A 23,125-nucleotide genomic window follows, 5' to 3' on the forward strand; every position below is an offset into this window, starting at 1 on the left:
CTGGTGCCAAGCAGCTGCAGCGCTCTAGTACAAAACCCTGGCAGCAGGAACACAACTTTGGGTTTCCACATCAGTGAAGGCAAACAAGGTGGTGTTTTCATCAGGAGGTAGAGGTGCCTCTTAAGAGCAGGAGAGGAATAGTGGACCAGTCTTTAATATAAACTAGTTTTTTGTGCTGATTTAAGCCCAGCACCACACAGGCCTGTGTTGCCGTGGAACAGAGTAAAATAAAAAAAAAAAAGGCACCAGATCTGTAAAACGGTTTCCATTTGGTGATTCTCTCCCTCAGCAGACTCCTTCCTACCTATTCTGTGTTTCACTAATTAAAGCTTAAAAAAATCCTCCAGCTTCACAGACTTGTTTCTCAAGCTTCAATGCAGAATTTTAGACAATGAGAAACTGAAGAAGCAGATCTTGCTTTAAAGGTCAAAACCTAATTCAAAAGGAATCTGCAGAGGGCAAAAAGCCAGCAAGGAGTTCCCTGTTGCTCTATCACATTGCACCATTTCAGCCTACACCGGGAAATGCCAACTGCTTTTGTTCCTGGATATCAGATGCACGCGCACTACAGAAAACAGCCTTCACCCTCAAGAGTACTGCGTGTTACTACAAGCACTGTTGCCACTGCCCTTAGCTAGACTGATGTAGTCCGTAAGTTGAGCATATCCCATCAGCGTTGGATTCACTGTACTGTATCCTACCTGCCTAAACAGAGTCTCCATGCTGTTCCCCTCCACAGTCTCTTGCTTGTTTGCATTTAATTCATACTCCGATTCACAGCTCTACTGATTATATTAAGACTGCAGAGTCTGTAAATGTTGGATTGGTATCACAACAGCCATGACACTCAAACACAGACTGTCATACCACATCTCCCCTCCCTACAGCAGTGTGTTAACATCAGTGGCTCTGTATCACAGGATCGGAACGACCCCTGAGAAGGGATCAGCAAGGAAGGCTGGGACAATTTGAGGACAAAATAAAAGCACCCAAAGGCTGCCCTGTAAAACTGCGTGGTGCCTCACAGACTTGTTCAGTGTAACGAGAACACCAGAAGTTTCCATTTCATATTGTTTCACTTCTAAAATGTCACTGCATGAGTTTGTCCCTGCACAAACTGAGGTCTACGGTCTACTATTACGTCGCGTTTCCTCAGCTAACTTGGCTGAAGGATAGAGCAAGCATTCAAGTGCCTGCCTCTGGGTGGGTCTCTCAGGATGCTGCTGCAGCTCGACACTGAATATCCTGTTTGTATTGTTTCTCCCCTTTGCTAGCAGCTCAAGAAGGGCCACTCCAGCATCAGAAATAATTCTGTCATTGCAGTTCATCTGATACTGAACTCACATGTCAACACGTCATTTATCTAAAATGACAGTAAAGAACTGTAACCAACGTGGGGAGAGAAATGATCTTTAAAAGAAGTGATTTTACCTACAACCACACACATTAAAAATGGATTAGTCATAACTGCAGGTTTTTTCAGGGCTCTGTTCCAAATCTGATTCTGTTGAATGGCTTCACTCTGCATTTCTGCATCTTAGTGCTTTCAGCTTGTTCTAAAGTTCAGCCTTAGCTTTCATTTTCCACAGCTTGTGAAGCTTTTTTCAGGAAGAATGAGCAACCTCCTTGCAATTGTTTCATTTTCCAGCCCAGAGCTGTGGAGATGTGTTATGAGACCCACGAGACGGTCTGAGTTGAAGAGCTGAAAACAAACCCATACAGTGAAGCAGAGGGGGCAGATCTGCTCAGCCCCTGGGGTCAGCTGTTCTCTCCTTTCAGTCCTGTTTCCCTTAACATACTGTTTCACTCTTTTCACACTCACGTCATGCTGCTTCCATTCAAGGGAAACAGTATGAAACTTCATTTTTGTATTCAGGAGACCAGCGGGTACTCAGCTTCTGCTGCAGAAAAAATGGTCATGGTTCAGCTCCTGTTCCCTTTGGACACTAGAATAACAACGGGGACAGACTTGCTGGAGGAGGCACATCAACACCACGAGATCTGTTCGCCTTTCTTTTTCCCTTTCAGCCCGACTACGGTTTGTAGCAGTTGTAAAAATTAATACATGTTGAGGAGCTAATGATACCCCTTCATCCCCCTATAAGGCTTCTAGATACCCAACTTAAAAGCACTGTATTAGAGCTAAATATTGTAATTATGATTACTAGTGTACATGAGTCCCAGCTTGAAACCAACGTAAACTGCCTCTTTGCAAATCATTGCTGACAGCAGGCTTTGCCTTGGCGGTTACCCCAGTACAAATCTCCTTTCTAGCTGGCCAAAAGCTGTGAAGGCAGCAAAAACTCCTAGCATAGACAAAGTCTAAAAGTATATTGAATGAATCTGTCAGCTGGTGCTCGTGAATAGACTCAAATAATTCTTGTGTCTGCTAAAATCTTTGTTTTGTGTGAAGCTGCATAGCTACCTGAGGAGTCAAATGCATTTTTTAATCTGTCCATTGCAATTGTACTTTTCAGGGGGTTTACATAGTTCTTCACTACGCAAATGCTTTTAACCCCTCTGCTAAAGGCAACCAAACACAATTCATCGACACCTACATATAAGAAATGTGATTTTCAATACTTCAAGGGTATTTGCACTATCTGGTCCCCGAGGCACTTTCTTAAATCCCACCTATTTAGCTATAAATAAAGCAGAAGCAGGAAACTGGAAGAGACTGGGTGGGACAAGGAATAAAAGGAAGGAAGGAAAGATAAAGTCATTCCAGAAAACCTAAATTAATTCTTTGCTACACTATACAAAAACTGGTTTCTACGATATCTCGGATACTCCTTCTTCAGGTAGTAAAGAGTTCCTTTGCCCCAACAGCCAGCTACACTAAAGAAGTGCCTTGCGCGTCCAAACCATAAGATTAGGGAAACCTCTGTAAACATGTTCCTCTTGTCAGTGTTTGGTATGTTTAGGGGTACAGAGACAGGATATTTCTCACCAGCAAGCTACCTTCTTGTCTCCATTGGGTGATGAGATTTCCTGTACAACAATGCCATTTGCTTTGCTTCATCTTTTCAAGCCTACAAAAACACATTTGCCCTGTGGAGAGTGTTTCTGTTCATCTGGCAGATAGGACAGAAGCCTCTTCTTATCATCATGAGATCCAACTATATGAGGTGCCTAATCCCAAACCATTAACGTGAGTGAGAAAGAGAGTGTTCTTCCCTTCCAAACGAAGGAGCTGGTTTCATACAGACTCACACACACTCCTCATTCATGCAACAACTGCAAAGGAATTTCTTCTAGCTACCGTAACTCCAGTTTTCATACAACTCCTTCTGTGCTTATGTACCGTACAGTGGTGGAGCCCTGTAATTAAATGTTGTCCTGATTTCCCATATTTAGTCATTTTTTATAAAAGATTTATGAACAGCAAGTTTTAGCTCATACTAAGCTTCCCTTGGTAATATATTCCTATGGTACTTCTAACAAAATATGCTTTTTTATCCTGAGTAAAACATATACATGAAATTAAAGATTTGGTGGCAACATAACAAACTTTACATTCCCTTCTATCAAAGTCTCTAAGTATATATGTTACAATCGTGGCTGGGAAGGTACAACAAAGAGGGAAACAAAATCAGAGTGGCCAAGGATATTTTCCAATTATATCTGAGATTTTGGTTTGCATTCCCCAACAGCTGTAAACAACAAGGGAAATTTTCAAGTTCAACAAGCCAGAGTCACCTCTTAGTTTGGCTGCATGTGTATGTTCCACCAGAACAATACAGCTGTTTCTCTTCGAGGGAAAACACTGCATTCGCTGTTTAAATAGTGAGTAAGCTGTAAACACAGGACTAGCTTTAAAACAGGCTTATGAAGGAAAGCGTAAAAGTATTTTCAGTTAAAAAGACAAATTAACTGAACACTCCTACTGTAACATGTCTGCAGAAGTCATTGCAATTCTCCATCAAACTCTATTTTTAGGCTACCTGGCAACACCACGGTCAACCCAAAAAGCCAGATTTGATGTCACAGCATGACCACTTACCAAAACAGTAGTCTCTGTTCCAAAATGTCTCTTTTCTGTAACATAGGGGTTCCTCGTGTCCAGACATGCTTCAGGACATACATATGATGCATTCTGTAGAAAGTAACTACCTTCCATAAAGTAACACAATCAAATAACTAGCAAATGTGTGTCATATCAAACTGGCAACTACACAGGCACAAACTCCAAGTTATCCAAAGGCAGATCTTGAGGATATTTGCTCCCCACTTCAATTTCTTTCTTTGCCTTGTCTCCTTGCACCTCCTGGTGCCTCATCAGGAAAGACTCATTCACTGCTTTTCTTGTTCTCCGTTAGACAAGTTTGCCGTGCTTCTCCCTGCAACTTTTCTTGAAGTGACAATGCATGAAAAACATTTGCAAACTGGGACTTCCAGGCTGAATAACTTCTAGAAAAAGATGCACCCATTCCTTCATTAAGCTGGAATGTATGATCTTGCCCTTTAAGTAGGCTCAAGAGAGATGCTGTCAGGGAAGTCTGTAAAAACTGATTTTAGGACCAGTACACCTCACTGTCAGTTATGTCAAGCTGCTGTGTCCAAGTGTTACACTTACGTATTGGTAAATTCAAATTCCCTTCAAAATTCCTTCAGAACAGCTGGACTATAGAGCATAGGTAACATAACCGAAAAGCATTCTCTTCTTTCTTAGTCACCTGGGATTACAATCAGTTCCTCCATTACCTTTGGTATGCTTTCATTAGTTAGCTCAGCACAAATTTACAGGAGCATTTCCTTGAAATAAATCTGAAAGCAATAATGACATCTAATAAAAGATACTTTTTCCTACAAACTTTTCTTCCATTAGTAGGGGAAAATGATGCCAACTGACTTCATCAGGCTGTGAGGATTAAACGATTATTTATAATATGCTTCAAAAATGAGAAAGTGTAACTTAAATGTTGGTCATGTGAGCAAGCAGAGAGTCAATATTCAGTGTATTAATTGAATGCATTTGAAGTGCTGGAATTTTTCTGAAGCCTGCCAAGCTTGAGCCATAACAGTTTCTTTTATAACTGGAGATCAGCACGAATGAAAGACCTTCCTTAGATCCAGAAGCTGAAGTTCGGAGTCATATGCACATTACCTCCATTCCACATTCCAGCCTACAGAAAAAAAATCAGAGATGAATGAACAAGATGAAGGAGTTGTGATTACCTTTTAGGTCAGTATGCAAGGAACATAAGACCACTGGTGGCATACTGCAATCTAAATTTCATTTGAAACCTTGCCAGTCCAACAAGACTGATCCATCAGTTTGTCTCTTTCTACAGACAAGCTCAGGAGCAGAGACAGACACTGAGCTCTGAAAGTTCACGTAGGTTAGACACCTAAATATCATTGGTGTCCCCTACACTTCAAAGTTTCCTTTACGCTGCATGCGATTTGTATCCGAGAGCTCAGACAGTTGTTTCTAGATTCCTAACCCCAGTACTTTCAGTGATACCAGCCACTGTTAACACAAAATAGTATGCCAGAAAACACAAGCCTCCAAAGATAAATGTATATACGCAGATACCAGCACTGATCCTCACAAATCTTTTATCTGTTTCCTCCTTCCTCCTCTTCACTGGGCGTTGGAAACACATCATTAAAATGAGGTGATAAATTTTGCCTGGGAGATTGCCAGGAGATCCAGATCTACTAACTTCTGTGCAGTACCTGAGTTCATGAAGTGTGTTTAAGAAATATATACAACTTATTTTCTGCTTTGGGCACTAGCAATTCTAAATTTTTTTTTTTTTTTTTGCTATCTGATTGCACCCTACTTCATTTTGTATGGATTTGCATCTCTGTTTGCTATGTTATACGCCTGAAGAACACATTTCTACAGAGAAATAAGCTGGAAGCTGGCAGCAATGGCAGCGCTCAGCCTGCGGTTAGATGGCAACTTCTCGGTGCACTCCTGGAAACCACATCCTCCACTCGGGCAGGCCCAAAACGCCGCCGCTCACCCCCTCCGTCCCAGGACTCGCTGTCCAGCTGCCACCCAAACGTGCAGGCAGGGCTGGAGCTTTCGGCAGGGGCCGGGACTTCGTTTCACCTTAAAACTGGCTCTCATCGCCTCAGAGAAGGACACCTGCCCACCGCCTGCCCGAGCAGCTCCCTCCCTCCCCACAGACACCCACCTGGTGCGCCAGCCCCTGCCCGCTTTCCCGCCTTGCCTAGCTCCCCCTCGCCTACCCCCCCCGGGCCTGTTCGTGTTTCGCTGTGAAAGCCCAGCCACCGCCCCGGCGGCCGTGCCCCTCCGGGACTTATTCACTAGCGACAGCCGTAATTAAAGGAGGAACTACCGGCAGCGGGCAGGAGGCCGGCCGCGCCGCCCACAGCCGGCAGCCCGGCTCCCGCTAGGCGGGCTCCGCCGCACAGGGCCGGCCCGGCCGCCGAGGCGCGGCCGGGCCGCAGCGAGGCCCGACCCTCCGGCCGGGGTCCCGTTCCCTCGGCAACGCCGCTCCCCCTCACGTGACCCTCGCCGGCCACGCCCGCCCGCTCCCGTTGCTATGGCGACGGCCGCTCCCTCGCATGCCTCCCCCCCTCCCCTGCCGGTCCATTCATGCCCGCCTGCGCCTCCCTCCCCTCCCCTCCCGCTCCACCGCTGCCTCCCCCCTCACGTGACGCGGGCCCGGCGTGCGCTCTCCAGCCGAGCTTCGCCGCCGCTTCCGGGCCGAGGGCGGAGCGGAGGGGGCGCGTGTGTGAGGGCGCGCGCGGGGGGGCGGGGGCGGCCGCCGCGGCGGCGGCTGAGGGGAGAGGCGCTCCCGTCAACATGGCGGCGCGCGGGGCGGGCAGCGCCTGAGCCCGGCGCCCCTCGGTTCGCGGCCCCCTCCTCTCCCCCGGCCCGGCCCGGCGCGGCGCGGCGCGGCCATGGAGAGCGAGGAGGAGCAGCACATGACCACGCTGCTCTGCATGGGCTTCTCGGACGCGGCCGCCATCCGCAAGGCCCTGCGCCTGGCCAAGAACGACATCAACGAGGCCGTGGCGCTGCTCACCAACGAGCGGCCCGGCCTCCACTACGGCGGCTACGAGCCCATGGAGAGCGGGCAGGGCCCGCCGGGCGGGCATGGCTCCCCCGCCGGCGGGCAGGGCCCCCGCGGCGGCGACGGGGACGGCGGCGGCGGAGGAGGCGGCTTCGACCCGCCGCCCGCCTACCACGAAGTGGTGGAGACCGAGGTGAGCTGCGGCCTGCCCCGGGCGGGCTGCCCCGGGGCCGGCCTCCTGTCAGCGCCGGCCTCCCCGCGGGGCGAGTGGAAGCGGCCCGGGAGCCTCCCTGCTGCGGGGGTGCGGGCGGGCAGGCGTCGCCCGGGGCGTAGGTCCCGCGGGAGGGTGCCCCGGGGGAGCCCCCGCACCCCGCGGGCCGGGGCGGCGTGCCGGGGGCTTCTCTTCCGACCGCCTCGCCGGGTTGCTCCCCTTCGGTGCCGGGGAGTGCGCGCCGTGGCCGTTCCTTGCGATCGCTGCGAGGTGAAGAGCACCCAGGCTCTTCCTTGGCATTCTAGGAATGCGTGGCTACCGTAGGATTATTTTGTTTTTCTCCCCCTCTTGTGCCTTCTTGCATAATCCGACCGAGTAACGACTGCCTAATTTTTTTTTAAACAGTTCGCATAATGTGAAGGAAAGTGCAGTCTGGGTATTACTTTGCGTACAGTTTTATTTGGATAAGCTAAGCATAAATTCAGAAGTAGAAATGCAGTGAGTTCAGATATTTTCAAAACAAAGGCTTTAACTCATAACTTAAATTATAGCTGTGTTCTAAAATGGACCTGGAGTAGAATTGCTGGAGAACACCAGCCTTTCCCCGTTCCTCTCCTTCCTCCTTGTCTGCCTTTTCCTCTTCTCTCTTCCATCCTCTTCCAGGACTCTGAACTCCTCAGCCAGCAGATACGCTCATGGCACTTTCCCTGCTGCCTGGAACAGTCTTGTAGTGCTTACCGGTAAAGCCTTCTCCTCCTCCAGGTCTTTTTTCCAAAACTTCCCAGAGTGCTTTTGTGAAAAGAGCTAACTAGTAGTGTCCAGACTATGGAACCCATGGGGATGAGAACAGAACAGCACTGCTGTGCGGTACCAAAGGGCCACCTTGCGTAGTCTCTGTCTCAAGAAGTGGTCAATAGCAGATGCCTAAGCCCGTGAATAAAACCAGGGAAACTCATGTACCCTCCCAGGCTTCAGTGAACAGTATCTTGGAGATTTCCTGCACCAGAAGTGGTATCTTTCTGTGTGTGTGTGTATATGTATCTATAAATGTATATATATATGAAGAATACATGCACATATCTTCTTGTACATGGCTACAGTTGCACAGATCATCCATATCTCTAGCCTCGGTATGTTGAAGTCCAGTATATTGCAGAATAAAGATACATGATCCTGTTCACTGAATTAACTGGCTTAGATCCTTAGCTCATATAAGCTAGCGGTGTATGCTTGTGAAGTAAGGTGATCTGTGGGATGGCATGTGTACTGTGCAGAAGAGGAGTCGCTGTTTAACTTCACTGATTGAAGCCATAGGTAACTGGTTTGTAACCTTTGCTTTGAAGGGTTGGAAGTGAATGAGAGTTCTGCTTGTTTGCCTTCAGATCTCTGTAGCCACCAAGAGGGTGCATTTTCCTATCAGGTACAGTTATGGTTGGGACAATCTGGGCTGTCAGTGTGACATTTCAAGAGAAGCTGTCAGTGTAAACTTCAGAGAAGCACCTTTTTTCCCCCCTCTTGTTCCTATTACAAATGACACTTTGACAACTCTGACTAAGAGGATTTTTTTTCCCCCTATTATTTCAGCTTGTATGTCTGATGAAACTTACTTACACTTTATAGTTTCCTTTGCCACTCATGTTCCTGTTTGCTTTGACTTGTGTTCTTGTTAACCCACAGGAGGGAAACGAAAACATTTCAATATAGGCAAATGGCTGCACAAAGCAGGCATTTCAGAAGGACTGAAGTATCTCGCTACATGAAACTTTATATAAATTCAGGCCTCAATTTAGTAATTAGACTTGCTTGCATATGAGCATCTGTCAGCTCCTGTGCACGTATGCAAAACAGCATTTTTGTAATATGAGTTACACCTGTAAAAATCTTAGGACTTGGGATTATTACCTGTGCTTATTTGTCTAATATTGCAGTACAACCTAGCAGCTTTTGACAGATATCATTTTTCCCCCTTTTATAAAATATATGACCAGTTCTTGGTTTTTTTTATTCTCCAAATGTAATCTGGAACTACATTTAATAAACTACAGCTATTATTTAGGTGATTAATCAGTAAGTAGTTTTCCATTCAGCACAGGCTTATGGCACATGAAGCTGTACAGAAAGCCATTGCACAAATGGCTATATTAGTCATTATAGATTATGTTGAAACATGTTGTACCCCATATTATCTTGTGGTAATTCAGATGTTATTTCTGTTTTTCTTCCTCTCGGTACTATCTCTCTTTCTAACAGCTCTTAGAGTGTGTATTCCTCCTTCTCATCATAACACTAGTTGTAACTTTTATTTAGTGGAGAGGTAGTGGCGTGTTAGATTTTTTGGTTTGATTTTTGGATTTTATAAGTCAGCAATGTACATGAACATATAAATCAAAAGAGCACAATTACTACAAATTTTCCCCTAAATAAAATTTTCTGGTCTAGTAATCTTCATCATGAACAAAAGTTAGGATTCGATTTTTTAAAATTTAAAAATAACAAGAAAGCCTTAGTCATTCTCCAAGATGTGTGTGTAACAGGTCTGTACTTTGTATTTACATTCTTTTTTTGGCTGAGTGCAGTTTACCATGCATATAAGAATAGATTTATGAATGATTAAACAGTTTACATTTTCTCTAATCAGTAATGAATCCATTATGTTTGCATATGCTTATTTGGTTTCTATTACATAATGTTAGAATCTGTTCTGTTCAGTAAGCATGTTGATCAAAGAAGGGCTTGTCTGTTGGTTTCCTTTGAGAATAGCACAGCAGCCAGATATGTATCATACTAGTAAAAGCATGTTTTCTTTCGATAAGATAGTAAAACCAATGTGAATGCTCTTTCAGTAGTCCAGACTGCTGGTCTTCAGGGGTGTCTAGAAGCATTATAGAAGCCTGAATTTGGAATAACGGCCCCAGAAGCAAGACAGCTGCTATGAGCTGGGCCGACACGTGCTCTGTGCGAGACTTGAGGTGAAGACCTACCTAAATTCATTTTCACAAGGGCTAAAACTTCAGTTTCAGCAGGCTAATGTCTTCCAAAGAGCATACAGTTGATTCAGCTTTAAGTTAATAGCTGTGGTGTGCTTCTGGTGTTGATGCTGTTAGCATGACCATGCTTAACTCTTTAAAAGAAAAGGGCCAGACAAACTTGGAAATACAAAGGGGGCTTCACGTTTGTTTGTGCAGTCTTCCTGAAATATCAGCAAGTTCAACTTTAGGTTTACGGTTGGTTTGAAGTTTTGCCCTGTGTAGTGCCAAACCACTTCGACAGGCTGAGGTCACCTGCTTTTACAAGAGGTAACTTTGCCTGTTTGACTTAACTTCTATGTTTATGTCTGTCAGATGAAGTAAATCTGTTCAGTGCATTTCGGCAAGAATCTGGGATTTCTGTGTTTATTCCTTAGGCAACATACAGATTTTTACGGCGTGATTCTTGGGTAGGGCAGGTGGAAGGATGGTATACTCATCTTTTCATATGACTGACAGCTAAGCTGTTTTATGAACTGCTGCTAAATCCTTGTAATTTAAGATAAGACTATAAATGAATGTGATTACAATGTCTGTCAGTGCATCCATGAATTGCCATGAGTGCCACAAGTGCTGATTTTCACGAGCTGGGGAAGAATGGGATGGAGAAGAGCGGGCCAAATGAATGTGGGGATTGTGACCAGAGAACCTAAAATAGCAAGGGGTAGGAACCCGCTTACACTAAAAGTATTGAACATATAACAACCGTTTGTATAACCTTTACCAAAATAATCTTGATTTGTTTTTAAACAGCCTCTGAGAGTCATTACTATGACCTTTTGGGTAAATTGTGATTAACAGATTATATTACCTTCTAGCTATTCTTGTCTCCTTTAGCATGTGCTCGTTTGATTGGGGGGGGTGGGGTGGGGGGTGAGTTGAACTGGATCAAAAGCTCATATATGCCAGATTTTACTAGATAAGGTTTACAATAAAACTTGTCCAAGATTGCTTTTGAGGTGCTGTTTGATTTCAAGAGAAGGGGGTTTTGTAAAAGAAACAGGCCAGCGACTGTAATGAGTAACAGTGCCAGGAACATTCTCACTAGTCATGCTGCAGAACTGTTGTGTTCAAAATTCCATCTCTGCTCATTATTAGAGCTCAGCACTGAAAGCAGTTCTGCCACAGATGCGCTGCATCACAGTGGGTGTGTAACTTAACCTCTGTTTTAGCTTTTAGTGTGTCAAATGAGGATAATGGTGTGTGCTTTATTAGGAGTACCACGGATGTTAGGCTTGTGAAGTTATTTGATCCTTGAATGGAAGGAGCTGTATTTATTTAAAGACAAAAAAGGTGTTTAGCCTTCAAGCAAATGAGATGGATTTCACGCTACAATTTTATAAACTTAAAGTAAGTCTCCTGTCTTGTAGGTAGCATTGAGCTTTGCAAAAGTGAGTATTTCTGGCATTCTCATGTGGAAATTTTACGAAGTGGCTTGTCTAGGAATTGGCCTCATAAAACAATTAAGCAATCAAATAAAGCTCTGCGGTGGATTCTGGCGTTAAGTCCCTTGGCTGGGTGCCATCAGAATGTCAAGTGGAATTAGTATTTTAGCACTCCTGGTTTTCAGCATCACTGTTTTCAAAAATTAGTGGCCCTGGTGTAGAACCTCTTTTTAGATTCTGGTTATGTTAATGCTTTTTTGGATTTTGAAATAAAATACCCTGTTTTTCGTTCTTGATATAACACAGACTAATAGAGATGCTACGTGAAGTTAGGGAAAATAGGGGTAATACTGAGAGGTGCAGTTGGTTAATTTTAAATGTAAGCTTTGTTTCGAATAACTTATAAACTCATTATCATGTAATGTGATTGTTAGAGTAATCTTCGGACTGAGGCGACCATTTTATAATTACTGGTTCATCAGTGAAGGTGCTGGATGTGGGGTCAGGGGAGGTATGAGCCAACTTCTCAGCTGGGCAGGAAGTATCTTTGATATAGTGTTCTCTGGAGGCATTTTCTGGTTATCTTCCCAGTTTACAGTGCTGTTCTGTGGCAGCTGTTTAATAAGGAAGTGAAATACTGAGGAAGAATGAGAATAAAAACAAATTAGCCAGTGTTAGAAGTTAATTCCAGCAAATCATTTGGATTGCTTTTGGATTAAGGAACAGTAGCTCTTTGTATGAGGAGGGCAAAGATGGAAAGGAAGTGCTTGTTTCTTTTGTAAGCTCTTATTTTGAAAAAAACACATATTTGTGCTGCTGTAGGAATAGTCTTTGGTATGTATGTTTCAGTTATGCTTCATGGGCCAAATTAATATTAATTAAAAAAAGCCAATGTGCTCAATGTTTCTTGCCACTTGATCTTCCTGCTCACTACTTGACAGCAGTTCTGGCTTCTCTTGTTCTGATGCCCAGCAGAGCAGTCTTGAGAGGCACTTAAAGATTTTTCGTATTAGTTAGTCATAATTTTGTAATTATACATTGTAGAACTTGATTTCAAACTCATTGTTGGCTGCTTTGTCAGTTCTATTTTCTGTCTCACTACACATCAGTATGTATCCATAGAACAGAAGTACAGATGAGTGTTTAGCAGTGTTATTGAATTAATTCTCCCTTCCAGAGCCTGACCTTTGGTCACTAAAATGTTGTAATAAATACTTTATCTAGTGTTTCTGCAGCGCTTCTGTATTAGTGCCTGGTGTTTTGGCAAAGGGAGATAGAAGTATTGACTTAATTTTAAGTACTGAAATGCTAAGCATTTGTGATTCATTGTTTTATTTTATTAGAGCACAATGTTTATCTGATACCACACAAAGTTATTTTGAGTTATTTGGAAATAAGCATGGGGTTTTGTGCTTATGAAAACTCAAGGGTTGGGAGGAATAATGGTATCAACTCAGAGTCTGGCTGTTTGTAGTTACGCTAATAGAGTGAGTTTTTTAAATATATCCACAGACAATACTGAAAACACATGCAAGATAAGTGTGTTTTCCTTGGTTCCTTATGAATGACATTCTTAACAGTGGTTTCCGTGACCTCTCCCTGGCCTACAACTAGTCATCAAACTTTAAAATAACATTGCCAAAAGTGGTTGTAACAAATCTGTCTCAGATTCCACTAAATGCAGTGGTAAGAGTAGGATAAAAGGGCAAAGGTATTCCTCTTTTTTAAGTTAAACTAATCTTTTAGTTCACATGTGATTTTTATAGAGCCTCAATTATTTTGTTTTGCTGTAATGCTTAGTACTGTGTTTATCTCTGAACAACTAGGCAGGTGCATTGGGGAATACTGCTTAGTAACATCGCACCATCACCCTGGAAATCAGGGAGACCAGTACAAGCAATGTTTTTAGAAAATCCTAGTTAATTTCCAGCTTTGCTGAATTTATTTTTCTTTTTATTTTTCAAATTCATATTGTGTTCTTATTCCCAGTCTTACACAGTTTTTGGTTGTGAGAGATGGGGGAGAAGGGAGGGAGCCATGGGGTTTTTGTGGTTGATATGTTATAATCCCTTACAACTGCTAAGAAATGTTTAGTCTAACCATGCATTCTTGGTAATGTACTACTCTCAGTTAAGGTCAGTGTCACTGATAAATAAATATTCACTAAATAAATCAGAATTTTCTTAGGATGTCTTTATGGTGAGGTGAGAGTCCAAATCAGCTTCAGTTAGGTGGATTCTGTAACATAGGATTTATTTTCCTTTAGTGATAGACTGATATCATTCCTTTATATGAACATGATGAAATACTAATATTTTTTCTTATGACAAGACTGCATTTGCTTGTAGTAGTGCATAGTAAAAATTTGAACTAAAGAGCTTAAGTTCTATGAAAAAAGAATAAAACATCCATATATCTCCCCAATGAGCTTACTTTCTCTTAGCAGAATTTAAATAACAAAATGCATTCCTATCTATCGCTGTACTCAGAAACTTTGCATACAGATATTTTCCTGTGGATGAAAATGCAAGGGCAAGATGCTGTATCTGTTCAGGACTTAAAACAGTTAAAAACTGTTCCTATACTTCACAAATAAATGTCTTTTTGTCAGTAAAACATTTAGGAAATCACAGTGGGTTTTCTTATTGCCAAATAAGAAACATAATTTGGAAATTCCATATATGACACCATTTTCTGAGGCTTACTAATATTCTCATATTCATAAAAAGATACCAAGCTTGCTCTTAGGAATGTGGGTTAAATGAGTTTGATCTGATGGCAAGAACAGGCAACTGGGAAATACTCTTCAATTTTGTTCCCACATCTGCCACTTAACATGGCTTTAAAGAAGTTCTTTAAGCTCCTGGAGCACCAGTTTATAAAAGTAAGTAAATTACAGCTATGAAAATGTAACAATTTTTTAAAAGATTCAATACCTCATGCTTAGTGTGTTCAAGTGTAAGTGCAAGGTGGTAGCTTTGATTTATTTGAAAGCCTTTTAATTCTTACCCCTGTGATTCAGTTCTAGGTTACAGAATATCCTCCTTTTAGGAGTTAATTAAAAGAAAAAAGAATTGACATCCAAGTGTGAAAGTAAAAGCTGCTTTAATCAGTAGTCTGGCAGATAGAGAGACTGTCAAGCCATGACTTCAGGGTTTATAGCTTCTTCCACAAATTGATGGACATAATAGATCAGAGAAATGCTCTGTCTGTTTTTATGGGTATTTGATGTGTTTCTCTTACCTTGCCTCTACCTGAGCATCTTGCAGTACTTTGCAAACATTAGTGAATGGTGCATCAGCATGCTGTGGCAGAGGGAAGTATCACTGTTGACAGTTTACAGCTGGGGAAGCTGAAGCATTGAAAAATTTATTTCCTCGATACTGCTTAGTATGTCTGTGATAAAAACTGAAAGGTGGAACTAGAGTTTTTGGCTTCTAATTCTGGCTTTAAGCATTTTTTTCTTCATTTCTGCTTTTCAGAGCAATTAAATTTGTTCCTGTTTGTAGGTACATAGTAACAAAATATTGTTGTTTGGGGTTTTTGTTTTAACAATACAGTGAAGCATCAAAAATCTGTTTTCTTGGCTATAAAATGGTGGTCATTTTGTGAAAATCACTTATTAGAGGCATAAGGATGAAGGGAACTGCTTGGTCTGCTGGTGTCTTAGTCTGATGCTGTTACTTGTTGAAAGAAACATGACTTCAGGGTTCTGTTTCATAAGTTATACTAGATTCAAGAGCACGTAATGTGACTTAGCTCTGGTGATAAATTCTGTTGGTAGCCTTCTATCAAAATCAAATTAACATATTTAAATAATAATTTGACTGTAACTTCATTACTAAGACTGACAATTAGCATCTAAACACTTTCTTAAACTCCTTGTTATTTTATATAAAGTGAGCAGTGTGGTAAACATCAGTGGCTTTAGTTAAACAGAGTTTGATGAGTTAATTAGCTGAATACTGCAGGAATACATTTTGAGGCTTTGAACTGTGACCTTTTGGCAATTAAACTTAATTTATATTTCAGTTTTTGTGTGAGGGCGAATCTTTGTTCTGTGTTAGTCTTCCATGGAAGGTTTTATACTACAGACTTACACAATGCTTTATTCATCAGATATTTAACAATTTTTGTTTATTCAGCCTTGCAAACAACTCTGGGAGGTGCCAGGTCCCCAGAGTGAGAATCTTGAATCAGTGCTTGAGTCTGTTCATGTGAGGGTATTTCTCTTGGGAGCCTGTGTGCATATGTTTGGACATAACTGCATTTTCACACCTTGAAAATAAGCCAAAAGAGTCGAGTAATGCTGTTGGAATAGGGGGATCTTCAGGGCTTTTGTGTAATAAGAGCTATATCAGAAGGCATGGAAAATTATGTTAAAGGTTTGCCAGCAAATGTGTTTTGGTCTCAAGATTTCGGCTGCAGAATGGAGAATAGTCACAGGATGTGTGATGTGCACCATGATTTCCTATCTCAGAAAACAGATTATTCTTACAGAATTTTAAACACTTTATCTTTGGATGACCCGTTGGCTGCCAGGAATAGTTTCTTTGCTTTTTACTGTTCTGTTGGTGGAGAATATCCCTACAAATCCTTAATGTGTTAGGTGCCAGTCCAGTATTAAGTCTGTTCAGCCAGAATTGCATAGTCCTGATTTAGGTCATCATCAACTGCCAGACACCATTCTTAAGTCATCTGTTTGAGGGGAGGGAGGGAGTTTCTATATATGTTAAAAAAAAAAAAAGGTAATTCCCCAAAAAAGAGACCCAGAAAACCACTTTTGGCGAGGCTGACGTGGCCTTGTGTACTATTTATTTTCATGTATAGCATACTCTTTCTTTAAAAGCTTTTATTTCACCTGTGGACCCATGTCAGTAGAGTCTGTAGTGACAATTCCTAGCTCCTCAGTTACAAAGTGTTAATTGCGGCTACCTGTTCAGAGCCGTGATGTGTTGTATTTGGGAACGTCAACAGAGCAAGTAAGATCTTCAGCCTGTGTTGGTTAGTGAGCCAGCTTAACTTTATTCAAGAGCTGAGCTGACATTGCACCTTGCTACAGCAGCTGCTAGTTGCTGTTAATGAAGCCCTCACTTTAAGAGCCATACACAAATGGATTTAAAAGTTGGATGGTGAACAGTTTGGGGGTTTTTTTGTACAGAAAGACATTAATTGTGAAAGAGCAGCAAATGTCTTTACAGAGACTGTTACTCATACTAGATATGTTGTAAGAAACGAGTCAGTCTGCAATAATATAAACTGAACATAGCAGTAATCTCCAAAAAATGCAGGGTATTAAATTTATTAATGGTTTGAAGGAGAATTAGAGTTTTTAAACTACCTGGGCATTTATTTGAGACAGTTGCAGGTTTAGCAGTAGCTGTGAAGCTGCTTGTATGTGATGGGTTCCAAAATTAATGAATAAGTAAACTCGATACTTTCTGGACAGGGTTTTAGTAGCAGAAAAGTGACAAACAAGAAGACTTGTTGTCTCTAATTAGTGGAATGTGCCAAAGATGTGCTCCTTCAATGCAAATAGTTCCCATTGTTATCAGGGCAATAATTCATAGTACTGCACCCATTGCTATTTCTTGTGTAAAAAAAAAAAAAAAACCAAAACAAACCCCCCCCGTCTTTTCACTTCATTCTTGGTAGACTCAATCCAGCAATAGGCCAGACGTATCCTTAGTGCAATTTCTGATGATGCCCTTATTTGTGGGAGCTGAGCATACAGTGAAGAACATGTTATTTCACTCCTTCCTTCTGAATTTCCATAGTATTACAGACAGTGGCGATCACTTGTGTGGAAAGAGGTAAATAAGGAGCAACATTGCTTAGATGCAGATGGGGAAGCAGAACAACAGGTGGAGTTTTTCAGCAACAGTTGAAGGTCTGCACTGCTATTGGACTACACCTCTTGAACTAGTGTTAGCAGTGGATATTTTTATTCAATGTGGACACTTTCCTCCAGGGAATGGAGCAACCATAGCTCAGTTACTGTAATCATATGTTGAAATGTTGCTTTCCTTTGCTACAAGTCTAGACTGAACTAAAATGTGGGACCTAGCAATTGGGTGTTTATGTTACACTCAGTCTACCTTTATTAGACTAATCATTATATCCCATCCTGTTACTGTAAGGACTTTCTGTATAACTGCACATTTATTTTCTACAGGAAATGGATTTGTGTTCTGGATGGGTGTCCTTTACAAAAGCTGTCAACTTAACTGTTGTTTGTTTAATCAATACAACAGGATATTTCCTAGAAAACTTTTGCTTTTAAATGGTTTCAGTGTTTTTTCATTTAGACCTTCAAACATCTCTTCTCCAAAACTTGAGATATTTAAACAGGGCATGATTTGCTAGATGTGAATTACATTAGACTTCCATGCACAGTACTGGATCAGACAACTACAGTTTCAGAAGTTGACATTCAGATCTGTTAAAGTACAGCTTGCCATAATGACAAACTTGGGACTAAATGTTTAGTAGAGGATTGTGGGAAGGTGGCACCTTACTTCCCAAACACTGACATGCTGGTTTTTTGAGCACTATTTTGTGTTCCATTCCTATAAACTTTACTGCTGCTCTCCAGAACCTGTTAGTAAGTCTAGCCACTGTGTGCTATCGTCACCTGCACCAGTGAACGTTAAAGGGTAAGCTCTATACAATTGCTGTTTCCTTGGCTTAATATTTTTGAATCATTGTTAAAGTGAACATGACAAATTTAATTTTTAAGAAACAGGTCTAATCCTGCAAATAGCAAGTGCAGGGAGAGAGCTGGAAGAACACTTGTCTGCATACATTAATTTCATTCTTTGTATACCATGTCCTCCTGAGTTCAGTTCTTTCTTTTGGTTTATTTCTTTCTATTTGTTCCTTTCGCTTTCCTGACACTATTGTTCTTTACTCTTGAACGTGTTTCCTGCTTGTCCTTCCTCGCTACATGTCCCTGGCTTCTCTCTCAGTGGGATCTTGTTACCATCACTGCACTTGTGTTTCCTCTGTCTCTGACAGTTGCTCCGGGTTGCTGCCAGGCCTGATCCAGACATTCTGTCCTTTCTCCTGCTTGACTTGTCTGCCCTTGTGAAGGCAGGGAAAGTTAGTCCATGTGAACTCTTTGACACATTGGGTAGCTAGCGTCTGTGTGAGATTAAAAAATAAACAAAAGAAAATAAATGGGTAACTTGTCTACTCTTTCATTTGGTGCTACTGAGGCAATTACCTCATATGGCACTTAGCAAAGAACATGGGGCTAATTCTGTGTTCTGCCTGTACGCAGAAATAGCTGCTGTTTAGTGGCACTAGGAAGGAAACCTGTAAAGCTGAGCTGCAGACATCTGCTTGCTTTTTCCCTGTTTCCCTTCCAGAACATTTTCCAGTAACTCATTCTGACTTCAGGAGAAGGACAATTGTAGTTTCCTTGTTGGACAACTATATTTGAGATGTAAATTTTTCTTTGGATAATTAGCTAGTAAAAAAATAATAATTCTGATGCACTGGATTAGTCTTTTTTGTTTCTTAATGTGATGGGGTGAGAGAGTGATGAAATTGGCCTCTCTTAGAATAAACTATTCCATATTCTACAGCAGTTGTTGAACAGATAATTAATATGCAGGTCTGTGAAGATCAAGGTTTGTTCTCTACAGTCTCACAGGGACTGGAAGTACTTGTCACTTGGCTCTAGGATCCAATATGCTAAGGAACAAGATTTGCCACTTAAATAGGCAATTAGTTAGCAATTAGTTATGTAAACATAGTAGTTATCACCTACACGAAATACATAAAGGTATGTAATCAATTCAAATTGAAATGTTAAATTCTCCTTGGAAAAACACAAGCAGCCTCAGGGTTGTTGAGAATTTGACATGTTTATTATAAGCACAGCCACTTTTTCTGAAGCTACTAAATCCTTTACAGTGTCTAGGAGACAGAGAGAAAAATTGTTTCACTTGAACTTCCTTTTTATTCACAGAAAAACGATGAAAATGGGAATTGCTCTGGTGAAGGTATTGAGTTTCCAACAACTAACTTGTATGAACTGGAGAGCAGAGTTTTAACAGATCACTGGTCCATACCCTATAAGCGGGAGGAGTCTCTAGGCAAGTGCCTAATTGCATCCACCTACCTAGCAAGACTGGGTAAGTTCTCTTTCTACATATGTAAAGATTATCTGTTCAAAGGATTTCATAGACAGTATGGTGGGCAGTTCTATCTTTCATATTAATTTTGCAATTGTTTACTTAGCACCCTGCAGAATGATCACATCTATGTAAAAGTGTTTAACAGTGAACTATTTTACTCAATGCTGTAAAAAGAATGTCGGTCTCTTTTTTTCTCCAAAGTAATCTGTTTACTTAAGCTTTTTTAAAAAGTGGAGCACATGTTTCTTTATGTTCTAATGATTGTAGGAATTACTGTTTTTTCAGAGCTGAATTACTGACTCTTTTTTTCATTGTGGTGGTTATTTTCCATTTGTAAAAACAAGCTGTCATCTAAATCCATGCTGTACCACGCTTGTATAACTGGTTGTTTTTCCCTAGTGAAATGCTTATACTGCATTAGACCTGAATTTGACTTTTCTGTATTCAGTACTTTGGCTGGGGTTGAAAGTGTTATGGAGGCATCATGCCCAGCAACTGGTATATAATAAGAGCACAAGATAGTTTTTCCATCATGCCTGATAGCAGACTAAAAGGGGGTTATAATCTGTTGGAAGAATTGTTGTTAGGTGGTTCTGGTTTGCTTCTTTGTTTCTAACTTGTGTTAGAAGGGTGTACTTGGATTTGGTTTTGAGTGGAGGCTGTGAAGCATCAGAAATGATCTGAAGGTAGTGTAAGTTACAAACTTTGAAGGGAGAAATACTTATGGTGCTAATAATGCTTTAAGAAGTTGTAAAAGGTGGAACACTGGGAAACTTCTTATTTCTAAAAGGCAAGTTCTCTTGACTCACACTTTTTTGTGGCTGAGAAACCATGCTAGTTATGAATGAACAGTAGCACACTTATTACTGGTGGCTTTGGTTGGTGTTCCCAAAAACTTGCAACAAGCTCCCTGAGGTAATCTTAAAAAGTATATATTATTTTTAAGTACTTCAAAAAAGCACTCTCCTTTCTGTAAAGGTCTTTCTGATTCTGATGAGAATTGCAAGAGATTTATGGACAGATGCATGCCTGAAGCATTTAAAAAGGTAAGTAGGTACAGTAGACCAATTCAATGTGTCTTTGTGGTGTTCATGGTGGAAATAGTGTCTTGTAATCCAGACTTCAGAAACTATGGTAACTAGTGAGTATGTTCTTAGATTAAAATTATAGTCAGATTATTGTCCTAGATTAAAATCATACCTAGACTTAGATTAAAATCATACAAAGTCCCAGTTCCATAACTCTAGCCAATTCTGGCACATAGCTTCCCCCCCCCCCCTTTTTTTTTTCTTTCTTAAATGAAGAGCTCTATCATAATTAGTGGAGCCTAAAGACAGGTTTAAAGACCCTTGGATACAGCCATTAATGGCAAGTTCAGAATCAGATTTCCTTTAACTCTGTTCTTTCTGCACCTTCTTTGGATGGTTGCTAAATTCTTTCTTACCTCTTTGCATGATCTGTTTAGAATTTGTCTTTCCTCCCAGTACTTAATGCCTAATGTGTGTCCCTGGCTGTTCTTCTCTGGGTTATTGTGAATTTTCTTTGCAGAGCTCCCCAAACCAATTTACGTCCCACTATTCTATCCATTTTGGATACTGCCTAAATTTCTTGCCCAGTTTTTAGACCATATGTATAAAAACATATATACACCTTTTAAAAAGTTACTCGTCTTAATCTTAAAATACTGAGAATATAAGTATATTTAAGGAAGATAGAAATGTAAGCGAAAAACTATTTTTCCATTTGCCTATTAGAGTAATAATTTTACATATAATGCTTTTAAATCACTTGGTATTTTTTGCATATTAAATAAACAGTGTAGATTGCTCCTCCAGAAGGATAATCTATGGAAATCTAAGTTCAGAATGTGCTGAATTACAATTTACTTAAATATTTACAAGAAACTCTTGTTTAATAAAATGATACAAAAAGTAATTGTATTTAAAGTATTAAGCTTTCTAACTGCTTATGTTCAGACACAGCTAGCAGAAATTTGCAGATGGAAGCTCGATGTCCTTTATAAACAATCACATTAGACCAGATTTAAAGAACATCTTTCAGTAGGTGGGAAAGCAGCATTAAATACCTCTCTTTTCATGGTACATGTTCTTTGTTTTCCAATAGAAACTGCTCAAAAAGTGTGAATTGGTAAATGGTTATTACAGCTGAATCAGTGCAGCTTTGGGGCACACCTACTTGAAGATTCAATAGTTGTGTCTTCAGTCTGCAAATTATTTGCATATTAGTTGTTCTTTTCAAAAGTTACAGTCTTTACTAGTGCGTGCAAATGGAAAACAGTTTGCTACATTTTATTTTCTGTCTTAAACTGTGATTTAAGGTGTTCTTCAATGAAATTACAAATTTAATTAACTCTTAAGCCATTAGTGCAGGCATAGCATCTGAAAAACACACCAGACAGTGTTTAGTACGCTCTAAGGAAATATTTGCTCTGAAAACAGTCAGGGTTGATAAATTTCTCCTGTTTTGTGATTGTGCTCAAACTTAAAAAAAAATTTTTTTATTTCTTTTTTTTTTTTTAGCTGTTGACATCCAGTGCTGTTCACAAATGGGGAACTGAAATCCATGAAGGAATATACAACATGCTTATGCTGCTAGTGGACCTGGTTGCAGAAAGAGTAAAACAAGATCCTATTCCCGTGGGCCTGCTCGGTGTACTTACAATGGTAATTGATTCGTTGATGCAGTTTCTAGTATTTGGGTATTCGGCATTTCATATTTATGCTGCTGCTGCTTTTTCTAACTATATTTAAGTTGTAGTATATTGTCGTAAAATCTGAAGCTGTTGCTTGCTGCAGATTTTTAACATCCAGTATGCAATTCATAAAGGGGTGAGTGCTGTTCAAAACTTTTGCAAATTAGCACGCTCAAAAAATCACATCTGCTGTCACTTCACTGTTTATTTTTTAAAACTGGTAATTTAAGTTCATCTCTCCCTTCATACAGATATCTGGCTCACATGGGTATTAAGTATTGTCTATACAGAATGGAAGCTTCAGAATGCTTTATACAGCGAGAACTGAGAGGCAGGAGCAGGGCTCTTCTGTTAAACTTTATTTTTTGCTGGATCTTTAACCGTCAACCAGGAGAATGCTCAACTGAAAAAGTCAGACATTATCAAGATAAGTTTTGAGACTGGCATAAGCCTTGCTGTTCATTGCCATGGGCTTTTCTTTCAAGGCATTTAACCCCGACAATGAGTATCATTTCAAGAATCGAATGAAGGTATGCCAGAGAAACTGGGCAGAAGTCTTCGGAGAGGGGAACATGCATGCTGTCTCACCCATATCCACTTTTCAAAAGGTGAGCATGGCCATGCCCTGAAACCTATTTTTAGGGTAGATGT

At 41.0% G+C, this 23,125-nt stretch overlaps 1 protein-coding gene across 2 annotated transcripts in view; it reads left to right on the top strand.

Annotated features, from left to right (window-relative positions):
* The first annotated feature begins 6,689 nt into the window (after nucleotides 1–6,689).
* USP24 (ubiquitin specific peptidase 24) overlaps nucleotides 6,690–23,125 on the top strand; it is a 66,247-nt gene continuing 49,811 nt past the window's right edge. For both annotated transcript variants that reach the window (XM_072866769.1, XM_072866770.1), the window contains exons 1-5: nucleotides 6,690–7,188; nucleotides 19,593–19,758; nucleotides 20,740–20,807; nucleotides 22,302–22,445; nucleotides 22,960–23,082. In XM_072866769.1, coding sequence (XP_072722870.1) covers nucleotides 6,883–7,188; nucleotides 19,593–19,758; nucleotides 20,740–20,807; nucleotides 22,302–22,445; nucleotides 22,960–23,082 — 807 coding nt within the window. In that variant the 5' untranslated portion in view covers nucleotides 6,690–6,882. The remainder of the gene's footprint in view (nucleotides 7,189–19,592; nucleotides 19,759–20,739; nucleotides 20,808–22,301; nucleotides 22,446–22,959; nucleotides 23,083–23,125) is intronic.

The sequence above is a fragment of the Ciconia boyciana genome, chromosome 7 (assembly GCF_034638445.1).
Source record: "Ciconia boyciana chromosome 7, ASM3463844v1, whole genome shotgun sequence".
Lineage (NCBI taxonomy): Eukaryota > Metazoa > Chordata > Aves > Ciconiiformes > Ciconiidae > Ciconia > Ciconia boyciana.